The sequence below is a fragment of the Canis lupus genome, chromosome 16 (assembly GCF_048164855.1).
Source record: "Canis lupus baileyi chromosome 16, mCanLup2.hap1, whole genome shotgun sequence".
NCBI lineage: Eukaryota > Metazoa > Chordata > Mammalia > Carnivora > Canidae > Canis > Canis lupus.
The window spans coordinates 5,369,619-5,390,152 of NC_132853.1; the positions used below are offsets into that span (position 1 = coordinate 5,369,619).

General features: G+C 50.2%; 1 protein-coding gene across 3 annotated transcripts in view; it reads left to right on the forward strand.

Moving 5' to 3' along the window:
- The window catches only part of STXBP1 (syntaxin binding protein 1), a 74,269-nt gene extending 59,783 nt beyond the window's left edge, over positions 1-14,486 (forward strand). Inside the window, exons 16-20 of one of the 3 annotated variants that reach the window (XM_072778016.1) lie at positions 399-500; positions 2,252-2,337; positions 4,836-4,990; positions 6,488-6,613; positions 12,547-14,486. In XM_072778016.1, coding sequence (XP_072634117.1) covers positions 399-500; positions 2,252-2,337; positions 4,836-4,990; positions 6,488-6,597 — 453 coding nt within the window. In that variant the 3' untranslated portion in view covers positions 6,598-6,613; positions 12,547-14,486. The remainder of the gene's footprint in view (positions 1-398; positions 501-2,251; positions 2,338-4,835; positions 4,991-6,487; positions 6,614-12,546) is intronic. The other 2 variants (XM_072778017.1, XM_072778018.1) reach the window with 2 other exon arrangements.
- Positions 14,487-20,534: the final 6,048 nt, after the last annotated feature.

Genomic DNA, 20,534 nt, shown 5'->3' on the forward strand with positions numbered 1-20,534 from the left:
GAGGGAATCTCAACTTGACCCCTGCTGAGCACAGAGCCCTGTGTGGGGCTCTAGCTCACAACCCTGAGATCATGACCTGAGCCCAAATCAAGAATCTGATGCTTAACCAACTGAGCCACCCAGGTGCTCCGATACCAGAACTTTTTTGAATGGCATCTGTACTTTTGACCCATGTTTGCCATTTTCCATCACTTTAAAGGACCAAGTTTGCTTCAAGTTCTCAGGCTAAAGCCTAAGGGGCACATGCTGGACTTTTCCAGGAAAACCCCTCCCACTTCCTACTCTGCCAGTGCTGACTCTGCGCAGAGAGTCCTCAGGAGGGATTTTCAGGGGCCAGTAAGGTCACTGGGGCCCAGGTGACCCATGACTCCATCTAATTCATGTGTGTTTGTACTCAGTCCACACTGCGCCGCAGGAGCAAGCCAGAACGGAAGGAGCGCATCAGTGAGCAGACTTACCAGCTCTCGCGGTGGACCCCGATCATTAAAGACATCATGGAGGTCAGTGAGGGGGACGTGAGGATGTGGAGGAGATAGCCAGGGCCTAGGGCTCCTCACTGATGGGCCCAGAGACCTTCAGCTTCACCTGCCATAGGGTGGTGGTGATAGCTGGGGTTGTCTTCCCAGGAGGATCTGTATCCAGTCTCAGGGCTCTTTGAGACCCTGTAGCCTTGTTCTGAGTGTTTAGGAAGAGCAGCCCTCAGAGGCCACCAAAAGTAGATCCCCATGATCCATATGACGTAGCCTCATAGTGAGACCTCTCAGGGGTGCTGCATCTGAAGAACCAAACATGCCAGCTTCTACAGGTCAGATGAGTAACGAACACCACTCTGAGGGTGCAGAGATGGAGGGGCCTTGGGTATATGACCTGAGCCAATCCCTCCCTAAGACTCCCCGTCAGTCAGGACCCCTGCCATGCATGATTCTGCCTCTGCTCTTCCATCCTTTGCCTTACCTTCCTTCAAAGTCCCCATCAGGTCTGACTGTTCACATATACTTCCCCTGTCTGACCACCCAGCACCCCAGAGGCCACTCCAGACTCCTATAGTGTGTGTCCGGGATGCCCTTTGTATATATGTATCTGTTCAGTGTTTGGAGTTAGTTTTTTTTAAACCTTGGCCTCTGCCCACAACTGATGTGTCCTCTGGCACTGTGCCTTGGACATAGTAGGTGCTTTGTATTTGTGAATGCGAGGTGTCCCTCCACTCTCTGCTTATAGCTGAAAGATACCCTGCTTAGAATCCTGCCCCCTCTAGGTCTTGGAGCTACACTGTCCAGCTTCTGCTCTCAATAGGTGGACAAGCCTGGGATCCAGACAATGAAGGGCTTTCCCAGAACTCCTGTCAATTCAAGCAGTCCATGTTGCTACTGAATTTTATGTTAAAATATATATAGTGAGCCAACTTCCTATTTTTAAAACCCACAAACCAAAAGGATGCGTGAACATGAATATCTAGAAACCAATTACATTTCTTTGTATTATAATTAAAGCCCATCCCTCTGTCTCATTTGTTCCCCTCTCCTGCACCTCTCTCCAGCTCCCTAAAGAGATATGTGTGTGTAGGCTTCACATGGTAGTTGTTAGGAGGAGTGGAGATTTCTAGGCAGCAGGAGGTACATAGCTGGAATCCACCCACCAGATAATTAGACCCTTGGAAAACTGAGTGTGAGGTCTCGGATGAGAGACTCCCTGTGCCGGGTTTCTACAAGACTGATGGCAAGTGTCAGTTTATTGGACAGAATGCAACATTTATAATCTCACATAGAATGTAAAAGAAAACGAAAAAACAAAGTAGATGGAAAGCAAGAAAAATTAATGCAGTTTTGTTTTGTTAAAGTTTTTTGTTTTTTGTTTTTTTAGTAATCTCTACACCCAAAGTGGGGCTTGAAGTCATGACCCCAAGATCAAGAGTGCTCTTCTGACTGAGCCAGCCAGGTGCCCTGTCACAGGTTTTTTGGGGGGTTTTTTATGTTTTTTTGTTTTTGTTTTTGTTTTTTTTAACTTCTTTTAAAGAAACAGACCTACAGACTTATCTCAGCGTACCAGCTGGTTATTGAGCATCTGGTCCATGCAGAGCACTGTGCTAGGCACCTGCAGCAGGCGGCAGGGCAGAGGAGCTCTGGTTATTGCATATTTGGCCATGTCACTTTGCACTTTGCTAAGCGACTTGTTCTTTGAATCATCTCACCTTGATTCTGTCAGCCCTTCTCAAACAAATGGCAAGCCCAATATCTGTCTCTTTTCTTTCCAGGACACTATTGAAGACAAACTTGATACCAAGCACTACCCTTATATCTCTACCCGCTCCTCTGCCTCCTTTAGTACCACCGCGGTCAGGTGAGTGAGAATCCTGAGCAAGCAAGGGGGAGAAGTGGGACCATCTCTGGTTGTTTGTCAGCTATCTGGTGGTCCGGTCTTGAAGCAGCAATATCCATAAGAACCCTCCCACTGCTTCTCATCGCAGCCAGTGTAGGCCCAGTCCTTAGAGCAGCCCATGAGGCCCTTCATCCTCTCTGGCTTCCCATTCTACTCTGACTCACTCCTTACTCTTCCCTTTTTTCCCTCCACCTCTGCCGTACTAGCTTCCTTCTCTACACATGCCAGGCTTACTTCTGCCTCAGGACCTTTGCACTTCCTTCTTCCTTCTTCCTGTCCCCCGTTATCTGCATGGCTTGCCTGTTATCTCCTTCACACCTTTAATCAATTGTTACTTTCCCCCACCTTCCCTAACTACCCTGTTTAGCAATATACTACACGAGGGTTCCTAGCAGCATTATTTGTAATAGCTCAAAAGTGGAAAAGACTCAACTGATAAATGGGTAAATAAAACACAGTGTATTCATACAATAGAATATTATCCAGCCAGAGAAAGAAATGAAGGACACATGTGCCACCATATGGGTGAAGCTTGGCAACATTATACTAAGTGCAAGAAGCCAGTTGCTAAAGTCTACACATTGTATGATTTCATTTGTATGAAACATCCAGCGTGGGAAAATCTATTCTCAGGGTTGGGGGATGCAGTTTGGGGTGGGGACATGGGGGATGACTGGTCACAGGTATGGGCTTTCTTTCTGGGGTGATGAAAATCGTCTAAAATTGACTGGTGCTGGTCTGCAGTTCTGTGACTAGACTAAAGAAACCATTGAATTGTACACGCTAAATGAGAGAATTGTATGACAAATGAATTCTCTCTCAATAAAGGTGTTACAGAAAATAAAGACCAAAAGTGATAGCCTCCCCTCGACATTTCATCTCCCCCTTCCCTTTTTTGTTCACTCCGTAGATTATACCAGCATGTAGTACAGTTTTTGTGTTTACTGCCAGTCTCTTGTTTACTGCCAGTCTCCTCCAACTAGACTATCAGCCTCGTGAGGGCAGGAATTTGGTCTTTTATCCTCAGTTGCTAAAACAGAGCCTGGCACATAGTAGGTGCTCAGTGAATTCTGCTTTCGCTTTTGATTAATTCATTTTAGAATTTAAAAGGGGATGAATATGTTGTCTGCATAGAGCCACATTTCTCAGAATCATCCTTGATAGAAACATAGATGATGGAAAAGCAGATGCCTTGGGTTTATTGGGTTTCTGTCACACACATACCTGGTGATGTTCACCATTTCAGCTTTGAGATGTGAGTTGACAGCAATCCATACTTCTGTCCCTGGGTTCTCCAACACTGTGTTTCTTGGTCACTCATGCAGTCTTCCAGGGTCTGTTTTCAAAAGCTTTTCCTCTTGCTCTCCTGCTTGCCAGACATCTAGAAGCCTTCCCTGCTGTACTCTGCAATGACATCTGAAGGCATTTCGCCTCCAGACTCTTGGCCTCCCTCATCTGTGTGGTATAGGCTGTTCCCTGACCCACAGTGGCATCTGTTACCTTTCCTGAGGTGGCAGGCTCAGAATCAGGGTGCTACTCTGTTTTCTCTGACAGGAAGAGCTTAGCGTGTCTCTTGAGAACAGTCAAGGCTAAATGAACATTGAAGCTTGGAACAGGAGCATCGCTAGCTCCAAAAAGGTCATCCCAGGGCACTGCTTGTCTTCTCTCTCGCCTCATTTTCTTAATCTAAGAAAGCAATCCATTTCTCATTGTTTCTGAGGACAAGGTGAAGACCTACTAAGAGAAGTGAGGGGCAGCAGGGACCCCTCTGGGAACTGTCCCACCATCAAAGTACTGGTCTTTCAGGGGCAGCTCAGTGTCATGTCTGCTAGGAAGACTTCTCCAGTGATGCCCAGATGATGCTAGAAGGCCCTCCCGTGTGTGTCCTGGTGGCACTGAGCTCTTCTGTCATAGCACGATTCTGACCTGGTTCCTTCTCCCCACCCACCCCAGTTAAACCCTGAGCTCTTGGCAGGCATGGCTGAATCTCCCTCAGGTCAGCACTGAGGTGCTGGGGGAGACTGGTTGGTGAGCAGCTTGGTCCATGAATCAGCATGCCAACCTGAAGACAGGCCTTGACTCTGTCATCACCACTCACCTCCAACAGTGTCCCAGACAAGCCTAGAAACCTGTATGCTCGAGGGTAGAAGCCTGACAACTACCATGAGGGGTGAAGCTGTGGAATGTGACACATCAAACTTTAAAGCTAACTTGAGCCTGCCTGTCACCTACGTGTTTCCAAGAGAGTGACAAGCCCACAGCATGGCAGCCAGACCACTTGATAATATGCACAGCCGTTCAGCTCAACCAGCACTTACTACTACTCTGTTTTGGTGACTGGTGTACAGAATAGATGTGTAAATAAATCACTAAGGTATGAAGTGATAAATACTTAAGATAAACACAATTAATTTTTCTCTCCTTCTTTCCTTCTTTCTCTCTCCCTCCCCCCTCCCCAGTGCCCGCTATGGGCATTGGCATAAGAATAAGGCCCCAGGGGAGTACCGAAGTGGTCCCCGACTCATTATTTTCATCCTTGGGGGTGTGAGCCTGAATGAGATGCGCTGTGCTTACGAGGTGACCCAAGCCAATGGAAAGTGGGAAGTGCTAATAGGTGAGTGGGAGCATGTATTCTAGAGGGAAGGGGCTGCTTCATCGCACTTTGACCCATTCCATGCTTTGGTGTTTTGTTCTGTCTTCAATTCTTCATTGCCCCTGCAAAACTTAGCCTCTAGACAGTTTGTGGACAGCAGCAGCTAAGGGGCAAAGGGTTCTTTCCTTGTGTCTGCACTGTGCCTCATGATGAGAGGCAGCTGCAAGCGGTGGGAAGCGCCTGGTCAGAGACTCCAACACACCCCCAGACTCCCGATCCTGCTTGGCCACTGCCAAGTGGGTCACCTTGAGCAACCACCCCACCTCTCCATGCTGTGATTTCCTTACCCAGCCTTGCCCTGGGCCTGAGGCAGGACTTGTCAGTTTCCTGGTGTTGGGCCTCGTATCCAGGAGATGCTCAGTGAATGGAAGGTAAATTATCACCCCCTCCTTTACCTGTCAGTTGGAGATAGATGGACACAGCGTGCAAGCAGATACTGCCCGAAACGTACTGGCCTGCAGGCTGGACTCCCTTCTGGTTCCTACCACTTCTAGGTCTGCCATACCCTTTCTGGCATTTCTTTTTCAGAAGAAAGGAAGCAACTCATTAGAGCTGACGTAATGCAGTGGAAGATTTTACTCCTTTTTCATGCCTGCACAAGCTTCCACAGTTTCTAGGGCTGGAAGGGAAGAGTGAGCTGAGAAAAATCATGCTTTCTCCAGATGCCTTCCTTTTGCCTCATCTCACCCTTAACAAAATGGATTTGCACCCGGCCGGGCTGCCTCGTGACACTGATTGACAAAAGGGTGTCAGCACATCCTGCCCCGGCCTTTCCCCTTATCTCTAGTAGCCATGTCAGTTTTATACCTCCACTTTGGGGTGACCAAGTCACAGTGCCCCCTAAGCTCTGAGTAAGCAGGTTCTGCAGGCCAGCCTGTGTGGCCATTCTTGGGTGTGTCAAGATGGACCTGGCACTGGCAGCCCCGTTTCGAGATACCACCATTCAGTGGGAAGATTGGCCATCCTCCCTTTCCCCTTCCCATTCCCTGGAACTTTCCCAGCTGGTCACCATTTCTCCCCATATTGTTTTTTCCTTTTTGTTACATGGTCCATGTGATATCGTTCTCTCTGTCCCCTGCTCATGTGTGTTGCATGCGTGTGTCAGGTAACTCTCAGCTCAAACACAGCTTTCCTGGGCAGCAGCTGTCACAGCCAGGCTTTGGTGTAGATCTCCCTCTTCGACTTTGGTCCTGACTTGCAGTTCCCTGTTGGGGGGTGGAATACTGGGGGCGAAGCAGTTGCCCATGCAGGTTCATGGAGAGGCCTTGTGCAGACAGCTGACGTCCGCAGCGTGGCCTCACCTGCTTTGTGCATGCTGGCTGTCCTCGCGGCCTGTGTGCGCGTGCCTGCCTCTTGCTTTCTTACACCTCATTGGCTGCATAAAACGTAGGCCTGAGTTGGCATGTTCCTATAACGTACCTTTGTTCAAGCAGTCAGCTGGACTCTGTTCTCCCGCAGGTTCTACTCACATTCTCACTCCCACCAAATTTCTCATGGACCTGAGACACCCCGACTTCAGGGAGTCCTCTAGGGTATCTTTTGAGGATCAGGCTCCAACAATGGAGTGAGAGCCAAAGAAACAAAGTAAAAGCAGCTTATTACAGAAAAGAAACTCTTCCACTCTGAAGGGTTTTCTTTGATTATTCCGTCACTCTTTTCCTTTATTTTTTCTTTTTTAGTTTCTTTATTTGATTTTCTTTCAACAAGAAAATGCTTGCAGTTCTTAACACCGATTGAAAATGTGTCTGGTGCTGCCTTCACAGACCCTGCCGCGAGAGCCTCTGGGCCCCGGCCTGCCAGCTCACTTGTGCCCTAGGTCACCTGCTGCTCATTCAGGCAGTGCAGCCCCCTGGGTTTCAGACCAACACTGATCATAACTGCTGTGACCAGTCCTCCATCCCTCCAGCTGATGGATGCTGGGAGCATGGCACACAAGTCTGCTGGCCCGGGGTGAATTTGTGGGCACCAGGCAGGGAACACATAGCATCCTGCTTGTGACGTGGTATGGGAACTTGAGAGTGAGGCCAGCAGGCGTTCAAGGAACTGTCATGTCTAAGAAGACAGAACTCCAGTGGAGATGTCCACGGGCACCTGATCATGAGGAAGGCTTATTGGAGCGCATCAGAATAGACTCCACATCAGTGGTAGTTAGACATGAAAATTCCGTTTTCCCAGGACAGGCACTTATCCTGAGGAACAGTTTCTAAGGCATGATGGGGTCAGGAACCACCATGTACCTAGTGAACTCCAGCCACCAGTGGAAAGCCCGCGTCTCATGTTTGCCTGGGGAAAATGACCCTTAATAGTCACTTACTTTTTCAGTAATTGCTTTTATTTTCATTCTCCTGTGGATTTTTTCCGAAGTTGAGTCATCACACCCACCCTCTCCCACTGAAGTCTCTTAGTGAGATCTGAGAACCTTTGGGTTAAAATCTGTTCTTAACACTGTGTGCTGTTTGCAAGAGTGTCCTTTCTTCCACCACGCTTGTGCCTTTGCCTGTTACCCAGGACCTGGTGTCTGTCTGGTAGATTACCCAGAGTTTATTCTTGTCCTCATTCCTTCCTCTCTCTTTCCATCCCTCATTTGTGGCTGGACACCTCCTCTGATGTGTTGTGACAGATGGTTACTGAAGAACTGTGTTGTAGCATCAGTTATTCTGAAGCTTTCTCATGGAGTCTGGTGATGAGGCCACATTCTATGTGCCTGACCTCGTGTACTCCATGCATAGTGTCCACCCCCACCCCAACCCCCTCTCCCGCCTCCACCCAGGCTGAGATGTGGCCTGGTGAGTCATGGAGCATGAGTCACCTGTGAGCAGTGGCAAGAGCTGGACTCTAGCCCCAGCTCTGCCAGGAGTACCTGTGTGACTGCAGGAGCCACACACCTCCACCCCCCGCCATATACACACACTTGCACACAGTATGCAGAAAGCAAAGGCTGGATTGCAGGGCCCCAGGCTCCTCAAACCCTGTCTAATTCCCTAATCCAGACCAGGTGCCTCAAAGATTGCAGGCCTATCCTCATGCATTTGCGCTCTCTGATGAACCTCAGGTGATTGGGCCATCAAAGCCATGACCAGGGAGCACCAGAAGCATGCTTGTTTGTATAAAGAGAACCACTCAGTCCAAAAAAGGACTCCCTCTAAAGGTCAGAATAGGCAGCTGTGCCGTTTGTCTCCTCTTTCCTTTCTGTGGCCAAGAGATGGCTCCCCTAGGGCAGTAGTGAGGGAAGAAACAGCATGTGGGATGAGCCTGCATGGTCCATGGTCCACGGTCCACGGTCCATGGTCCACGGTGGGCTGACTGTGGCCTTGGGCTGCCTCCCATCCTGCCCAGCTGCCTTCCCCTAGAAAGTAAAACTAGTGGGTGGTGAATAAAAGCAAATGTTAAAAAATAGTCATCGTTTAAAAAGATATATTCATTGTTTAGAAGTACCTGGATTGGTTGGTAATCAGAGACATCTGGTTTTGTGTACACATGGCAGGCAGGTGATCAGCATTTGCTGTGGGATGTATTTTAAGACTTTCAGAAGGACAGATGTTCAGTCCAGGCTGCTGCAGTGGCAGACTGCTCGCAGGGTCTGAAAGACCCAAACCCAGACTCCAGGGGCTCCAGCTAGGATTCGCTCTGAGAATCCCTGCTTCAGAAGCAGCCTGTCCTTCTCAGGCTGGTTTCCTTTGTTTTATGTTCAGTCAGCACTAAAGCATCTCAGCAGCCATCTGAGCAGAGAACACAAATAGACTTGAGTTGTGTACTCTTGGCTTCTGAAATGTTTTTCTGGGCAGTGCTGTGTTTTAGAGAGTTCTATTAGGAAAAAGCAAGGCACAGAGCCCTAATCCTGGGGAGGTCAGGAGGCAGATAAAACTATGACTTGCCCCGTTCTGATTATCCAGGTGACCAAAGATGAGGACAAGGCAGGACAGGAGAGGGCTGGGGTTGTCTCCTGTCACAGTCTACAGTGACTTAGTTTCTAAGAGACAAGTTTCCCCGCTCAGCAGTGGATGAGTGTCCCCGGCAGGCCCTGCATGAGAGTGGCCCCAGCACCTACTCTGTCCTCTGGCACTTCTCTCCCCCAGGTGCCAGTTCAGGGGAGTGGGTGTCAGCAGCCGAAGTACACAGATGCCACCAAGCCCCACCTTAATCCCATTAATCAGTCATCCCTCCACATTGTCCAGAAGTGAAGTCTTTGCATTAGATCTTCACCCCAAGCTCTGGGGGGTTTATGTTAAAAGTACCAATCATGGGATCCCTGGGTGGCTCAGCAGTTTAATGCCTGCCTTTGGCCCAGGGCCTGATCCTGGAGACCCGGGATCGAGTCCCACATCAGGATCCCTGCATGGAGCCTGCTTCTCCCTCTGCCTGTGTCTCTGCCTCTCTCTCTGTCTCTCATGAATAAATAAATACAATCTTTAAAAAAAAAAAAAAAGTACCAATCATGAGGGAATGTCCAAGGGGCTGTATAAAGCTAGTCAGGTGTGCTGAAAATCTGTTACACAGCACTTGCACTTGGGAGAAAGTTTTTGTTTTTGTTTTTTTTTATTTATTTATGATAGTCACAGAGAGAAAGAGAGCGAGGCAGAGACATAGGCAGAGGAAGAAGCAGGCTCCATGCACCGGGAGCCCGATGTGGGATTCGATCCCAGGTCTCCAGGATCACGCCCTGGGGCAAAGGCAGGCGCCAAACCGCTGCGCCACCCAGGGATCCCAGTTTTTGTTTTTTATGTTGACTATTTTGCTTTATTCCCAATTGGGGTCAGACAAATCTCATTTTTCAGTGGGACTCAGATTTGAATCCATTCAGAGCCAACCCCTTACCCAGCTGCTATCTAAGCATTCACTTGCATGTCCCCTCCCAGGGCTAGGAGCCCAGGGTGCCCAGAATTGAGACCAGTGGCATGGCTGCTGGGCCTGGCTGTGCCACCAAAGGGCTATGAACGAGCACAGTGCTGCTCTGGGCTTCATTCTCCCCTCTTTAAGATGTGGGGCAGGCCAGAGCATGTTTCCCAAACCTGGTAGATCTCAGACTCCGCTGGGTGGCTGTACACATTAAATGTACACATTCCCTGGTGCCTCCCTGGATCTTCTGAGTTGGTAGGTCTGTTTCAACCAAACCTAGGAAAGCCTAGACTAGCTGATCTGTAAGAAGACTGATTTTTGGGCTCTCTCAGTGAAGAGAGATTTTGTCCTGGCAGAGCTCACAGCATCTGGCCCCCAGCCTCAGCAGTCTTTTGGATGACTTGGTGTCTGGAGACCACTGTTTACATTTCTCAGTCTTGCGGTTATGTAGCATAAGAGGGACCCTCAAACAAAAACAAAAATGACAATGACAACAAAAAAGAGGGACCTACCTGGTCAGCTCCCCGTGGGTTCAAGATGCGGGTCTGCAATATGTGTATGGTGGACTCACCCAGGTCCATTTGCGGTGTTTGTGGTGGTGAAAAGCTTGACCAAGATACTAATATAAAACAGGATTGCGGGGGCGGGGGGGGGGGGGTCCAAGAATTAGCTCTCAGGTGATTTGAATTAACACCAGCTGGCCTGGATCCTCTAAAGACACCGGGTGAGTTTTTGCGCCCAAATGCCCAGGCCTGTTGCAGAGATCCTTAGTCCTGGACATCATCTTCTTTTGGTCACACCTGGCAACACCAGGTGGTCAGCCATCAGATGACAGAGAGTTGTAGAGCGTGGATTCCTTAACCTTGTTGGGCCTCCCTCGGATCTTGATTGTGCACGTAAGCAAGGGTAGGGGACACTTTGGGATAGGCGAGGCTCCCTTGTGATTTTTTGGCTAAGTTGAGTCTCTGTCTTATTTCCTGGAACTCAGCTGGATAGTGTGGGAGGGCATTAGGGACAGGTTCCCCACATGTGCACTGTTGTTGCCTTTACCTGGAAAGCCCCCAGGCTAACCTGCACAAGGTACCCAGAGGCTGGCTGTCTGGATGTAGACACACAGACCACATGGAATTTGAGATTTGGAAGGCACTCACTGTGGCAATGGTTTACTGTCAAGAATTTGGCAATGTTTATTTCTGTTTTCTCATTTGTGGAGTAGCCTTTGGCCTTCTTTAGGACAAGGAAGATGAGTAAGATCACAGAAATGAGTCTACCTTTGGTACCTTTAGAGGAGGGCGGTGCTGTTAGAATGCCCAGGGACCCACTGCTGAAAGCCCTGTGGCATTTGCTGAAGGAGCCTCAGGTCTGCAGAGAGATGGGTCAGCTTAGAGCACAGGGGCTGGTGCAGGCTGTAAGCTTGGCTCCTCCAGGAAGCAGCCATAGACTGGTTCCTCACTCAGGGCAGTGACAAGGGTGGCTAGGGCTTGAACCACAGAAGGCGGGATGTTGGAAGAAGCCCCTCACGCTGGAGAGGGCTTTACAAGTTTTCTGCCCATCTGGATGGACCAGGAAGGTTCAAGGCCTGCACTCCCAGCAGCCTCGGGTCAGCTGAGCACGTAGTGATCAAAGGCACAGGGATCTGGTGTTCCGAATCACCCCAATGAGCCAGCCAAGGCTTTCTTTTGCCTGCCCTCAGGGTGGAAATCTGGCACTCTTCAGTGTCTGTCCCCACCCCCACAAGGCCCATTCCTCCGCCCTGCACCTCCAGGGAGGCACATTTTCAAGTACGGGTCTCTTTTGTTCAGTTCTTCTCTCCCACCGGGACCTCTTTCTTTGAAGCCCACTGCATGTGTGCAGGCCTCATGTTCACACACTGGTCACTTCTGTTCTGTTTGAGTAAAGTCCATGTCCAAACCACACAGTCCATGCATCTTTTTTTACTGCACTTATTAGCTCTCTCTCCTTATGAAAAAAGACTTCATTTATTTATTTTATTTTTTTATTTTTGCAGTAAAAGTATATCTAACTCCATTAGCTTAAGTTTTTGGCAAGCATTTCTAATCTCTTACAATGTGCGGTCTCTGCAAGGTAAGGCCTCAGGTACCCTGGCCCTTTCCCTTTCACACCTGAGGTCCCACCCATGAGGGCAGCATCAGCCCACTGTCTCCCAGAGGTCAGTGGCTTCCCCCAGGGTGCCCTGCCCATCACTTCCTCCCTGGCAGGCACCATCCTTCCCATATACGGCCCCCTACCAACCCGCGCACCCCCTTCCCAATCTTTCCCCTGCCATATGGTTTGGAATTTCTCTCCCTGGCTTCACCTCGAGTGTAAGAGAAAATCAGAAATTCAGCTGCCCTGGCCCCCTGCCCCCTGCCCCCCACACCCTGGCAGATGACTGACGCTGAGCCCACATGGAGAGGCGGGTTCCCTCCTTGGTACAGCCTGGGACCCTGCCTGAGCTGGAGGATGTGTTTTATTTATCTACAGTCCTCAAATGACCCCCAGGCCTATTGTGATGTGGCCCCAACACCCAACCCATGACCCACTCCCTGCTTCCTCTAGAGCGGGACCAGGGGTGGGGGGTGGGGGTGGGAGAACAGATGCAGAGGTGGGAACTGAAGAGCGGGAAAGGAGATGTGGTAAGAACTGGAGCCAGCAAGCTCACTGTATTTTCTGCCCCCCAGGATCCACGCACATTCTCACCCCACAGAAACTGCTGGACACGCTGAAGAAACTGAATAAAACAGATGAAGAAATAAGCAGTTAAAAAAAATAAGCCACCCCTCCAAAAAAACGAACCCTCTTCCCACAGTGCTCCACAGCCCCTGCCGCTGCCCGCCTTGGTTACTTTGCTGACCCTGTCCCTCCACCGCCTCCCCCAGCTCTGCACGCCCTGGCCGGTACTGTCGCCGCTGCGTTCTCGTGTTTAATGATGCCCTCTTCTTGTGTGAAACAAAAGAAAATAATGCATTGTGTTTTTTAAAAGAGTAACTTCTATATGTGTCCTAAGAGGAGAAGTTCCTACGCAAGGGACACACTGCTGGAGTTGTGAAACTGTCTAGAATGAATGGACACCTTCTCCCCATTATTACAATTCCGTGACCTTGTATATAGCCCAGTGCAACATGCGCAAATTGCTTGAGTATGGGAAGGTAGACATTTGGGTGTTTTACAAAATTCTGTTTTGGGTTGTTTCCTGTTGTTTTGGGGAATCACAGAGATATCTGTTCCTGGAATATTTCAAACTGAGGATTAATCTGTTGTCTTCACTCCAGTTCATACCCCTCATCCAGATAAGTGTGGCAGCGAAGATCAGATGACATCTTGCAGGGTTTGAGCTGGAAGCGATCCCTTAGCCTCCTGCAGTGGCTCATCCTCCTGTGCCGGGCTGTGGGAGGGGGTGGAGAGATCCTGTGAAGTCAGGCTCGGTGCTGGCCCACGTGCATGCAGCCTGTCGCTGCTCCCTCCCTGGCCCGTGTCCACAGTGCTATGATCCTGAGGGAAGTAATCCTGCAGCCAAAGAGCAAACTCCCCCCAGGACCTTCGTCTCTTGGAGAAGCAGTTAGGCTGGGCTTTTGGGCCAGACCCTTCCCTTCCCTGGGGCCCCACCCCGAGCAGAGCTCCTCTTGCTCAGTGGGGTCAGCACAGGTGGAGCTCCAGGGTCAGGAACAAACGAGAACAGAATGGTTTCCGAGGGCTCCCGGGCAGAGGCGCCCTTCCTTAGAGAAGGGTCTGGGCCCCTAAGACTTGAAACCGCCAGAAAAACAGCCCATTGGATTTCTGCAGACCCTGTTCCCATTCAGATTATCCTCAGTTTAAGATACTTCATAATACTTTATTTTGTGTAGTGTGGGGTCATATGTCGTCGTGCTTGTAAGAGAAAATGATCATTTTACTCTCTGTATAAATCTTAGCTCTAAAGCAAAAATGAAAGAAGCAAATGCAGAAAGGATGCCTCGTCATCCTCAAGACTCAGCAGCTCTCCGCTCTCCGATGGTGAGCGCACCACATGTTCTGCTGCTGTTGTCGAAAAATATGACAGTGGAAGTCACAAAAATGTCCCCTGCCCAGCCCCCCCACTGCCCCTGAATCCCCGCAGACCGTGTGCATATTACTGTCTCGTGATGTCCTTGCAGACGTGGTGTGTGCTAGTTCCACGCGGCCACCCGCTTTCCTTCAGAGCGTGTTCCTTCCCGTTAGGTGCTTCGTGGTATTCTCTTCTCAAGGCTTCAGAATCTCCCCTGCGCACTCAGATTAGTTTTCAGGCCTCTTCTCTCTGTCTCCCTTTTCCCTCTTAAGATATCTTGTTTCCTTAGGACAGAACTGTAGGTGCTTGCACTGGTTTGTTTCTTGCTGTCACTGCTTGTTTTGTTCCCTCCCCTTGACCAAACAGGGCTCACGCTTCAGGGCCTTGCGCGTTGAACATGTTGGGTTTTCTTTCTCTGTTATTTATATAAAAATAATTTATCAAAAGGATATTTTAAAAAAGCTAGTCTGTCTTGAAACTTGTTTACCTTGAAATTCTCAGAATCTCAGTGTTGGAAAGTATTGAAGCACAAACATGTATCATCTCCGTACCGTTCTGTACTAAAGCACTCAAGTCTAATAAATCAATCAGCACCCATTCATGGTGTCCGTGGTGACTCCTGGTGTGGCTTTACCTTGGAGAGTCGGAGGAGAAAGGTTTCTGGAGTCTTCTGGGTCCCAGGCAGTGGCACTTGCATTAAGATCTGTAATGGTCTCACATTCGAGGACAGTGCATAAAGCTTGTCCTGGGTCCTAGGCAACAACAGGGCACTGCTTGTGGGCCAGGGAGCTCTTCTTTCTCCTTAGTGGAAATGTCTCTCCAGCTCAGAGACTACAGGCCTCTTTCTTTGCAGATGCTCCCTGCTCAGTGGCAGTGTATTTAAGGCGTGTGAGGAGGGCACTTTATCAATCATACTGTTCTCCTCTCTTCCTGCTACCACACTCTTTGGCTTTATGAGCTCCCAGCTCAAAATCTGATGCATGTGCTGTTGCTCTGGAAGTCTGTTCAGAACCTGGGGAGAGGGAGATGGGTTTGGGCCAACTTGGGGAGTAGACCCTTGAGTTAGGGTTGGGGTCACACTGGAAACCTGCTGGAATAAGGCACGAGGGCATGGGGTTCTTTGTAGGAATTTCTCTCTCTTTTTTTTAAATTTTTATTTATTTATGATAGTCACAGAGAGAGAGGGAGAGGCAGAGACATAGGCAGAGGGAGAAGCAGGCTCCATGCACTGGGAGCCCGACGTGGGATTCGATCCCGGGTCTCCAGGATCGCGCCCTGGGCCAAAGGCAGGCGCTAAACCACTGCACCACCCAGGGATCCCCTTTGTAGGAATTTCTGATTCTATGCTTTGGTCCTCAGTCACTGTCTCTTTCAGTCATGTTTTTTTTTTTTTTTTAATTTTATGTATTTATTCATGAGAGACACACAGAGAGAGGCAGAGACACAGGCAGAGGGAGAAGCAGGCTCCACGCAGCGAGCCCGACGTGGGACTCAATCCTGGGACTCCAGGATCACGCCCTGAGTCAAAGGCAGGTGCCAAACCACTGAGCCACTCAGGGATCCCCACTGTTTCATTTTTTTTTTAAAGATTCTGTTTATTTATTCATGAGAGACACAGAGAGAGAGAGGGAGAGGCAGAGACACAGGCAGAGGGAGAAGCAGGCTCCATGCAAGGAGCCTGACGTGGGACTCGATCCCAAGATCCTGGGATCATGCCCTGAGCCAAAGGCAGACACTTAACAGCTGAGCCGCCCAGGCGTCCTGATGGTGACCATTTATTGAGTTCCTGCTCCATGTGAGACCCCTCATGTGCTACATGTGTTGGGTGGCTCCCTTCCCAGTTTCACTGGGTGAGGAAGCCCAGGCCAAGAGTAAAGCAGTAACCTACACAGCCCGCTCTGGCTCGGGGGGCATCAGACACTGTCTTATAGCAGTAGTCACTGCCCCAGTAACCAAGCACCCTGGAATGAGATCCAGGATCAGAATGTTTAAATTCTAGACTGTTCTAAACGGAGTTTACATTAAAGCAAAGTAAATGCCATTTACTCCTTCCTTCCAAGCCACCCGCCTCACCACCAGCCAACAGCAGAGACCTGGCCCTTATTATGCTTCTGGCAGTTCTGTGTTCCACAGCACAGATGGAGCCTGTGGGTTGCCCCTCCAAAAAGTCTCCAATGGTGTTAGATATTCTTGGAGGAACGGAGGGTTCTGAAACCAAAACAGACGGTGCTGAATCAGTAACTGAGCAATCCTAGACCAAGACAATTCTGAGAGCTGTAGCCGGTCACTCTGCCTTTCCAGGGGGCCAAGGCCGGGCTGGAGGGTCTCACCCAGACTCTGCTTGGGGTCTGTCCACCTGCCTCGGTGTGACACCAGGCATTCACTATATTTAGCAATGGAATTTCTTCGTTTCGTATACTCTTTTGTGATTGGTAGGAGGAAAGTTGCTAGGCTTATGAACAAGGTCACTGTGCCCATGGGATTACTCTCTGGACAGTGTTCTTTCATAACAGGTAATGCATGGGGAACCAGGGAAGTGTAGCTTGCTGTCCTGGAAAATCTAATCATTGTCCTATGTCTTATTTGCACTCTTTTTCTGGTTGCTGTGTAAACGAATGATTTTTTTTTTTTTTTTTTAAGATTTTCGAGAGAGAGGGGCACCTGGGTGGCTCAGCAGTTGAGCATGAGCCTCTGGCTCAAGGGGCCATCCTGGGTCAGGGGATCAAGTCCCACATCGGGCTCCCTGCAGGGAATCTGCTTCTCCCTCTGCCTGTGTCTCTGCCCCTCTGTGTGTGTCTCTCATGAATAAATAAATAAAATCTTTAAGAAAAAAAAAAAAGATTTGTGAAAGCGTGCATGTGTGTGCTCACACACACACACACATGCAAGGTGGGGGAGGGGGAGAGGGAGAGAGAGAGAGAGAGAGAGAGAGCCTCTCAAGCAGACTCCCCACTGAAGCCCAACACCAGCTTCAATCCCACGACCCAAAGATCAGACCTGAGCCAAAATCAATGGTTAGACACTCAACTGACTGAGCCACCCAGGCACCCCAAACTAATTCTTTTTTTTTTTTTTAAGATTTTATTTATTTATTTGAAAGAGAGAGAGCACAAGCAAGGCCAGCAGCAGAGGAAGAGGGAGAAGCGGGCTCCCCACGGAGCAAGAAGCCCAAAGTGGGGCTGACCCCAGGATCCTGGGATCATGACCTGAGCCAAATGGGTGGGGCTGAAAGTTAACCCTACAATCACAAGGTTGGTTCCTCTAAAAACCAGCACCCATTAGGTGCTTTCGGAAAGTCACCTCATTAACATAAACTCAGGTGTGATTGAAAGATGTTTGTTAGGAATATCGAGACACCTTTATCACACTTATCACTTAGGAAATTACAAGGGTTTTAGGAGCCAGAAACAGAGATGAAGACCAAATCTGTATCTTATTATAAATCACAGCATCACACATGAGACCAGCAGTTCCACTTTTGTGTATATTCCTGAAAGATTTGAAAGGAGGGTCTCTAAGAGATATTTGTATGCCCATATTCATAGCAGTATTATTCACAATAGGCAAAAGATGGAATTAACCCAAGTGTCTATTGACAGATGGATAGATAAAAGGTACCATATACACACAATGTAATATTATTCAGCCTTAAAAAGGACACCTGCATGAATGAACCGTGGGGACATTGTGCTATGTGTAATGAGCCTGTCACAAAATGATAAATACTGTATGACTCCACTTATATGAGGTACCTGGAGTAGTCAAATTCATGAAGACAGGACCCCAGGACCCCAGGATCACTCCTGAGCTGAAGGCAGACGCTCAACCACTGAGCCATTCAGGCATCCTGCATTTTGCCACAATTTAAAATAAAAATAAATTTTAAAAAGTCCACTATGGATTGAATGTTTCTGTCCCCTGCAAAACTCATATGCTGAAAACATAATGCTTACGGTAATGATATGAGGTGGGGCCTTTGGAGGGTGATTAGGGTCTGTGGAGACTCCACCCTCATGAGTGGGATTTGTGCACATCCTAAGAGACCCCACAGAGCTCCCAGGCCCCTCTAATTCTTGAGGACACAACTGTTAGGTCTGCAACAGGAAGAGGGACCTTGCCTGCCCCTGGTGGCCCTGACCTCTGACTTCCAGCCTTCAGACTGTGAGAAAGAAGTTCCTGTTGTTATAAGCCACTCAGTCCGGCATTTTGTTACAGCAGCCCCAAGGGGCTAAGACAACAAACTCCCCTGCTCAGAAGTGGCTTGTGGTTGGTTGATGCTCTCTGCGGGAGCCAAGGGCCCCTGGAGCCAGTGTTGAGAGAAGCCTATTTCTCTGGGTGGTGAGGACAGCCCAGCTGCAGGAATGCCCGGCTCCTGCCTGGGCCCCCGGCAGCGCTTCCTGATGTTCATGCAGTGCTGAGAGGAACAGCCCTGGGTGTGGGAGGTTCTTCAGCGTGCCTGAGGAGGGCCTGAGACTCCATTTCCACATGGAAGTGCGAGGGACACCCGCTGAAGGCTCCTCTTCACAGCGCTGCGCAAGTCCCTTCTCTAGTATCAAGGAGCTTGTTCACGCAGTTCCTCTTCAGGATCTGGCTGGCCTGTCACTCCACATGTGTTTGTTAAGCCATGTTTTAAATCCACACCGAATCCTGGAACAAAACTTGAGGAAACCAGGGCACCTGGGTGGCTCAGTGGTCTGAGGCTAGCGTCTGCCTTCGGCTCAGGGCGTGATCCCGGGGTCCTGGGATTGAGTCCCGCATCGGGCTCCTTGCATGGAGCCTGCTTCTCCCTCTGCCTGTGTCTCTGCCTCTCTCTCTCTCTCTCTCTCTCTCTCTGTGTCTCTCATGAAAAAATAAAAATTTTAAAATCTTGAATGAGGCCTAGCCTCCCTATCTCTCTTGGGCCCAGGCTTCCTTCCTTCCAGAAACTCCCAGAGGTGGCAGTCCCCCAGCCCTGTGGCCTCAGCCCTGGGCTGATGTTACATTGTGCTGGGCTATGCGCACTGTGACAGCTCCTAGCCGCTAGACTTTGTGGTCTGGCAGCTCCAGCAGCTCCAGGCTCACGGCCACCAGTCCCCAAAGCAGGACACAGAAGGCAGTTCATGAAACAGCAATGAGAAGGTGTCCCTGGGGTGGGTCCCCGCCCGTGGCCCCGGGGAGCCTTGGAGAGGATCTTCAAACTAATGCAGGCACAGGATACCCTCTGACTTGCAGTTATCTCCTTCCCTGCCCCCAGCACCTGGAAGTCCAGCCGGTCACTCTTGCAGCTGCATTTATGAGCCTGGCCCTAACCCCCAGGAGCCTTGCTGGTGCAGAGGAGGAAGTACAGGTCCCAGAGCTGACCCTTTCTCGGCTCCAGGCCGGCCGAGAGGCTGCTGGCCATGCTGAGGCTGGGGATTTGGAGCTACCCCCTAAGATGGGCCTGAGGTAAAAGAAGGTGGAAACACAGATAGGAGGAGGGAAAAGGGCAGCCAGGGACACTGTGGTGATCCTTTGTCTGAGCTAGGCTCCAGTGGGGGCTGCTGCTCAGTTTGCGGAGGGAGCGATGTCCAGCTGGAGTGGGGGTCCTTGCCCTGGGCAGGAGGGGCAGCCCTGTGCTGGCCCTGAGTCTTGGGCACTAAGCCAGGCCTCTCTCCCTCTCTCTCTGGAGCCTTAGTGACACCCTGTCTGCAGTTCTGGGCAGACAGAACTCCCTGCGCTGTTGTGAATCTGCACAAAGACAGATGCCTGTGTGCAATAGTGAGTGCCTGTCCCCTCTGCCAGTCGTGCTTCTGCCCTCCCAGAGCTGCCTCAGGCTGCAGGGAATGGATCCCCTGGCAACACAGACCCCGAGGCTGAGAGGCTGAGAGTACCAGGATGTTGGAAATCCCAGAGGCTGCCTAACCCAGGACGGGCTGGAGCCTCACCTATCTGCTCTGCTAATGGCAACACCAGGTGCCCCTTCCTATGCACTTTCCTGCACCCCTGGACCATAGCCCCGCACTGTGCACTTTACATACAAGGTCACACTCGGTCCACGGCATGGCCTCCCCATTTTACAGCTCAGAGACGTCAGGCTGCTGGCCCAAGGTCACACTGGATATGTGACTGGCTAAACTAGAGCCCACTCCTAACCAACCACTGCTCGTGGCAATGAGTAAACACCCACCTCCTTGCATTTCTCACCCCTCCCTGTTCCCCTGCATCCATTGCAAGGATCCCACTGTTCACAAGACCTGGCCACTCAAACCAACCCCAAATGCTGAAGTAATACTGAGCTTCCCCGCGTCCAGCCGTCGGACATTCAGGGTAGAGCTGCGGCCACCTCTTGTGAAGAGCTGAGCCCTAGGACAACAGGGATAAAAAGCACCTGGCCACTGTCCCAGGGATTGCCTGAGCTCCTATAAGCACTGGCTGGACAGCAGGCCTACAGGCATCCCTGGCTGGAGATGAGAGCCGGGGGACGGAGCATGGTGGGGCCAGTGCATGGGTGGGGCTCACAGTCACAAGCCAGGGCATCTACCAGCTGGACACCCACCGCCTGTCCCCGCCGTCCCAGGCCCGAGCCTGCAGCTGGCCTTTGTCTGCCTGGGTCAGCCTGGGTTACATGGAGAACCTTCCACCAAGCCTCGTGAAAAACAGAGCCAGTCTCTGGATAGGGATGTCCTG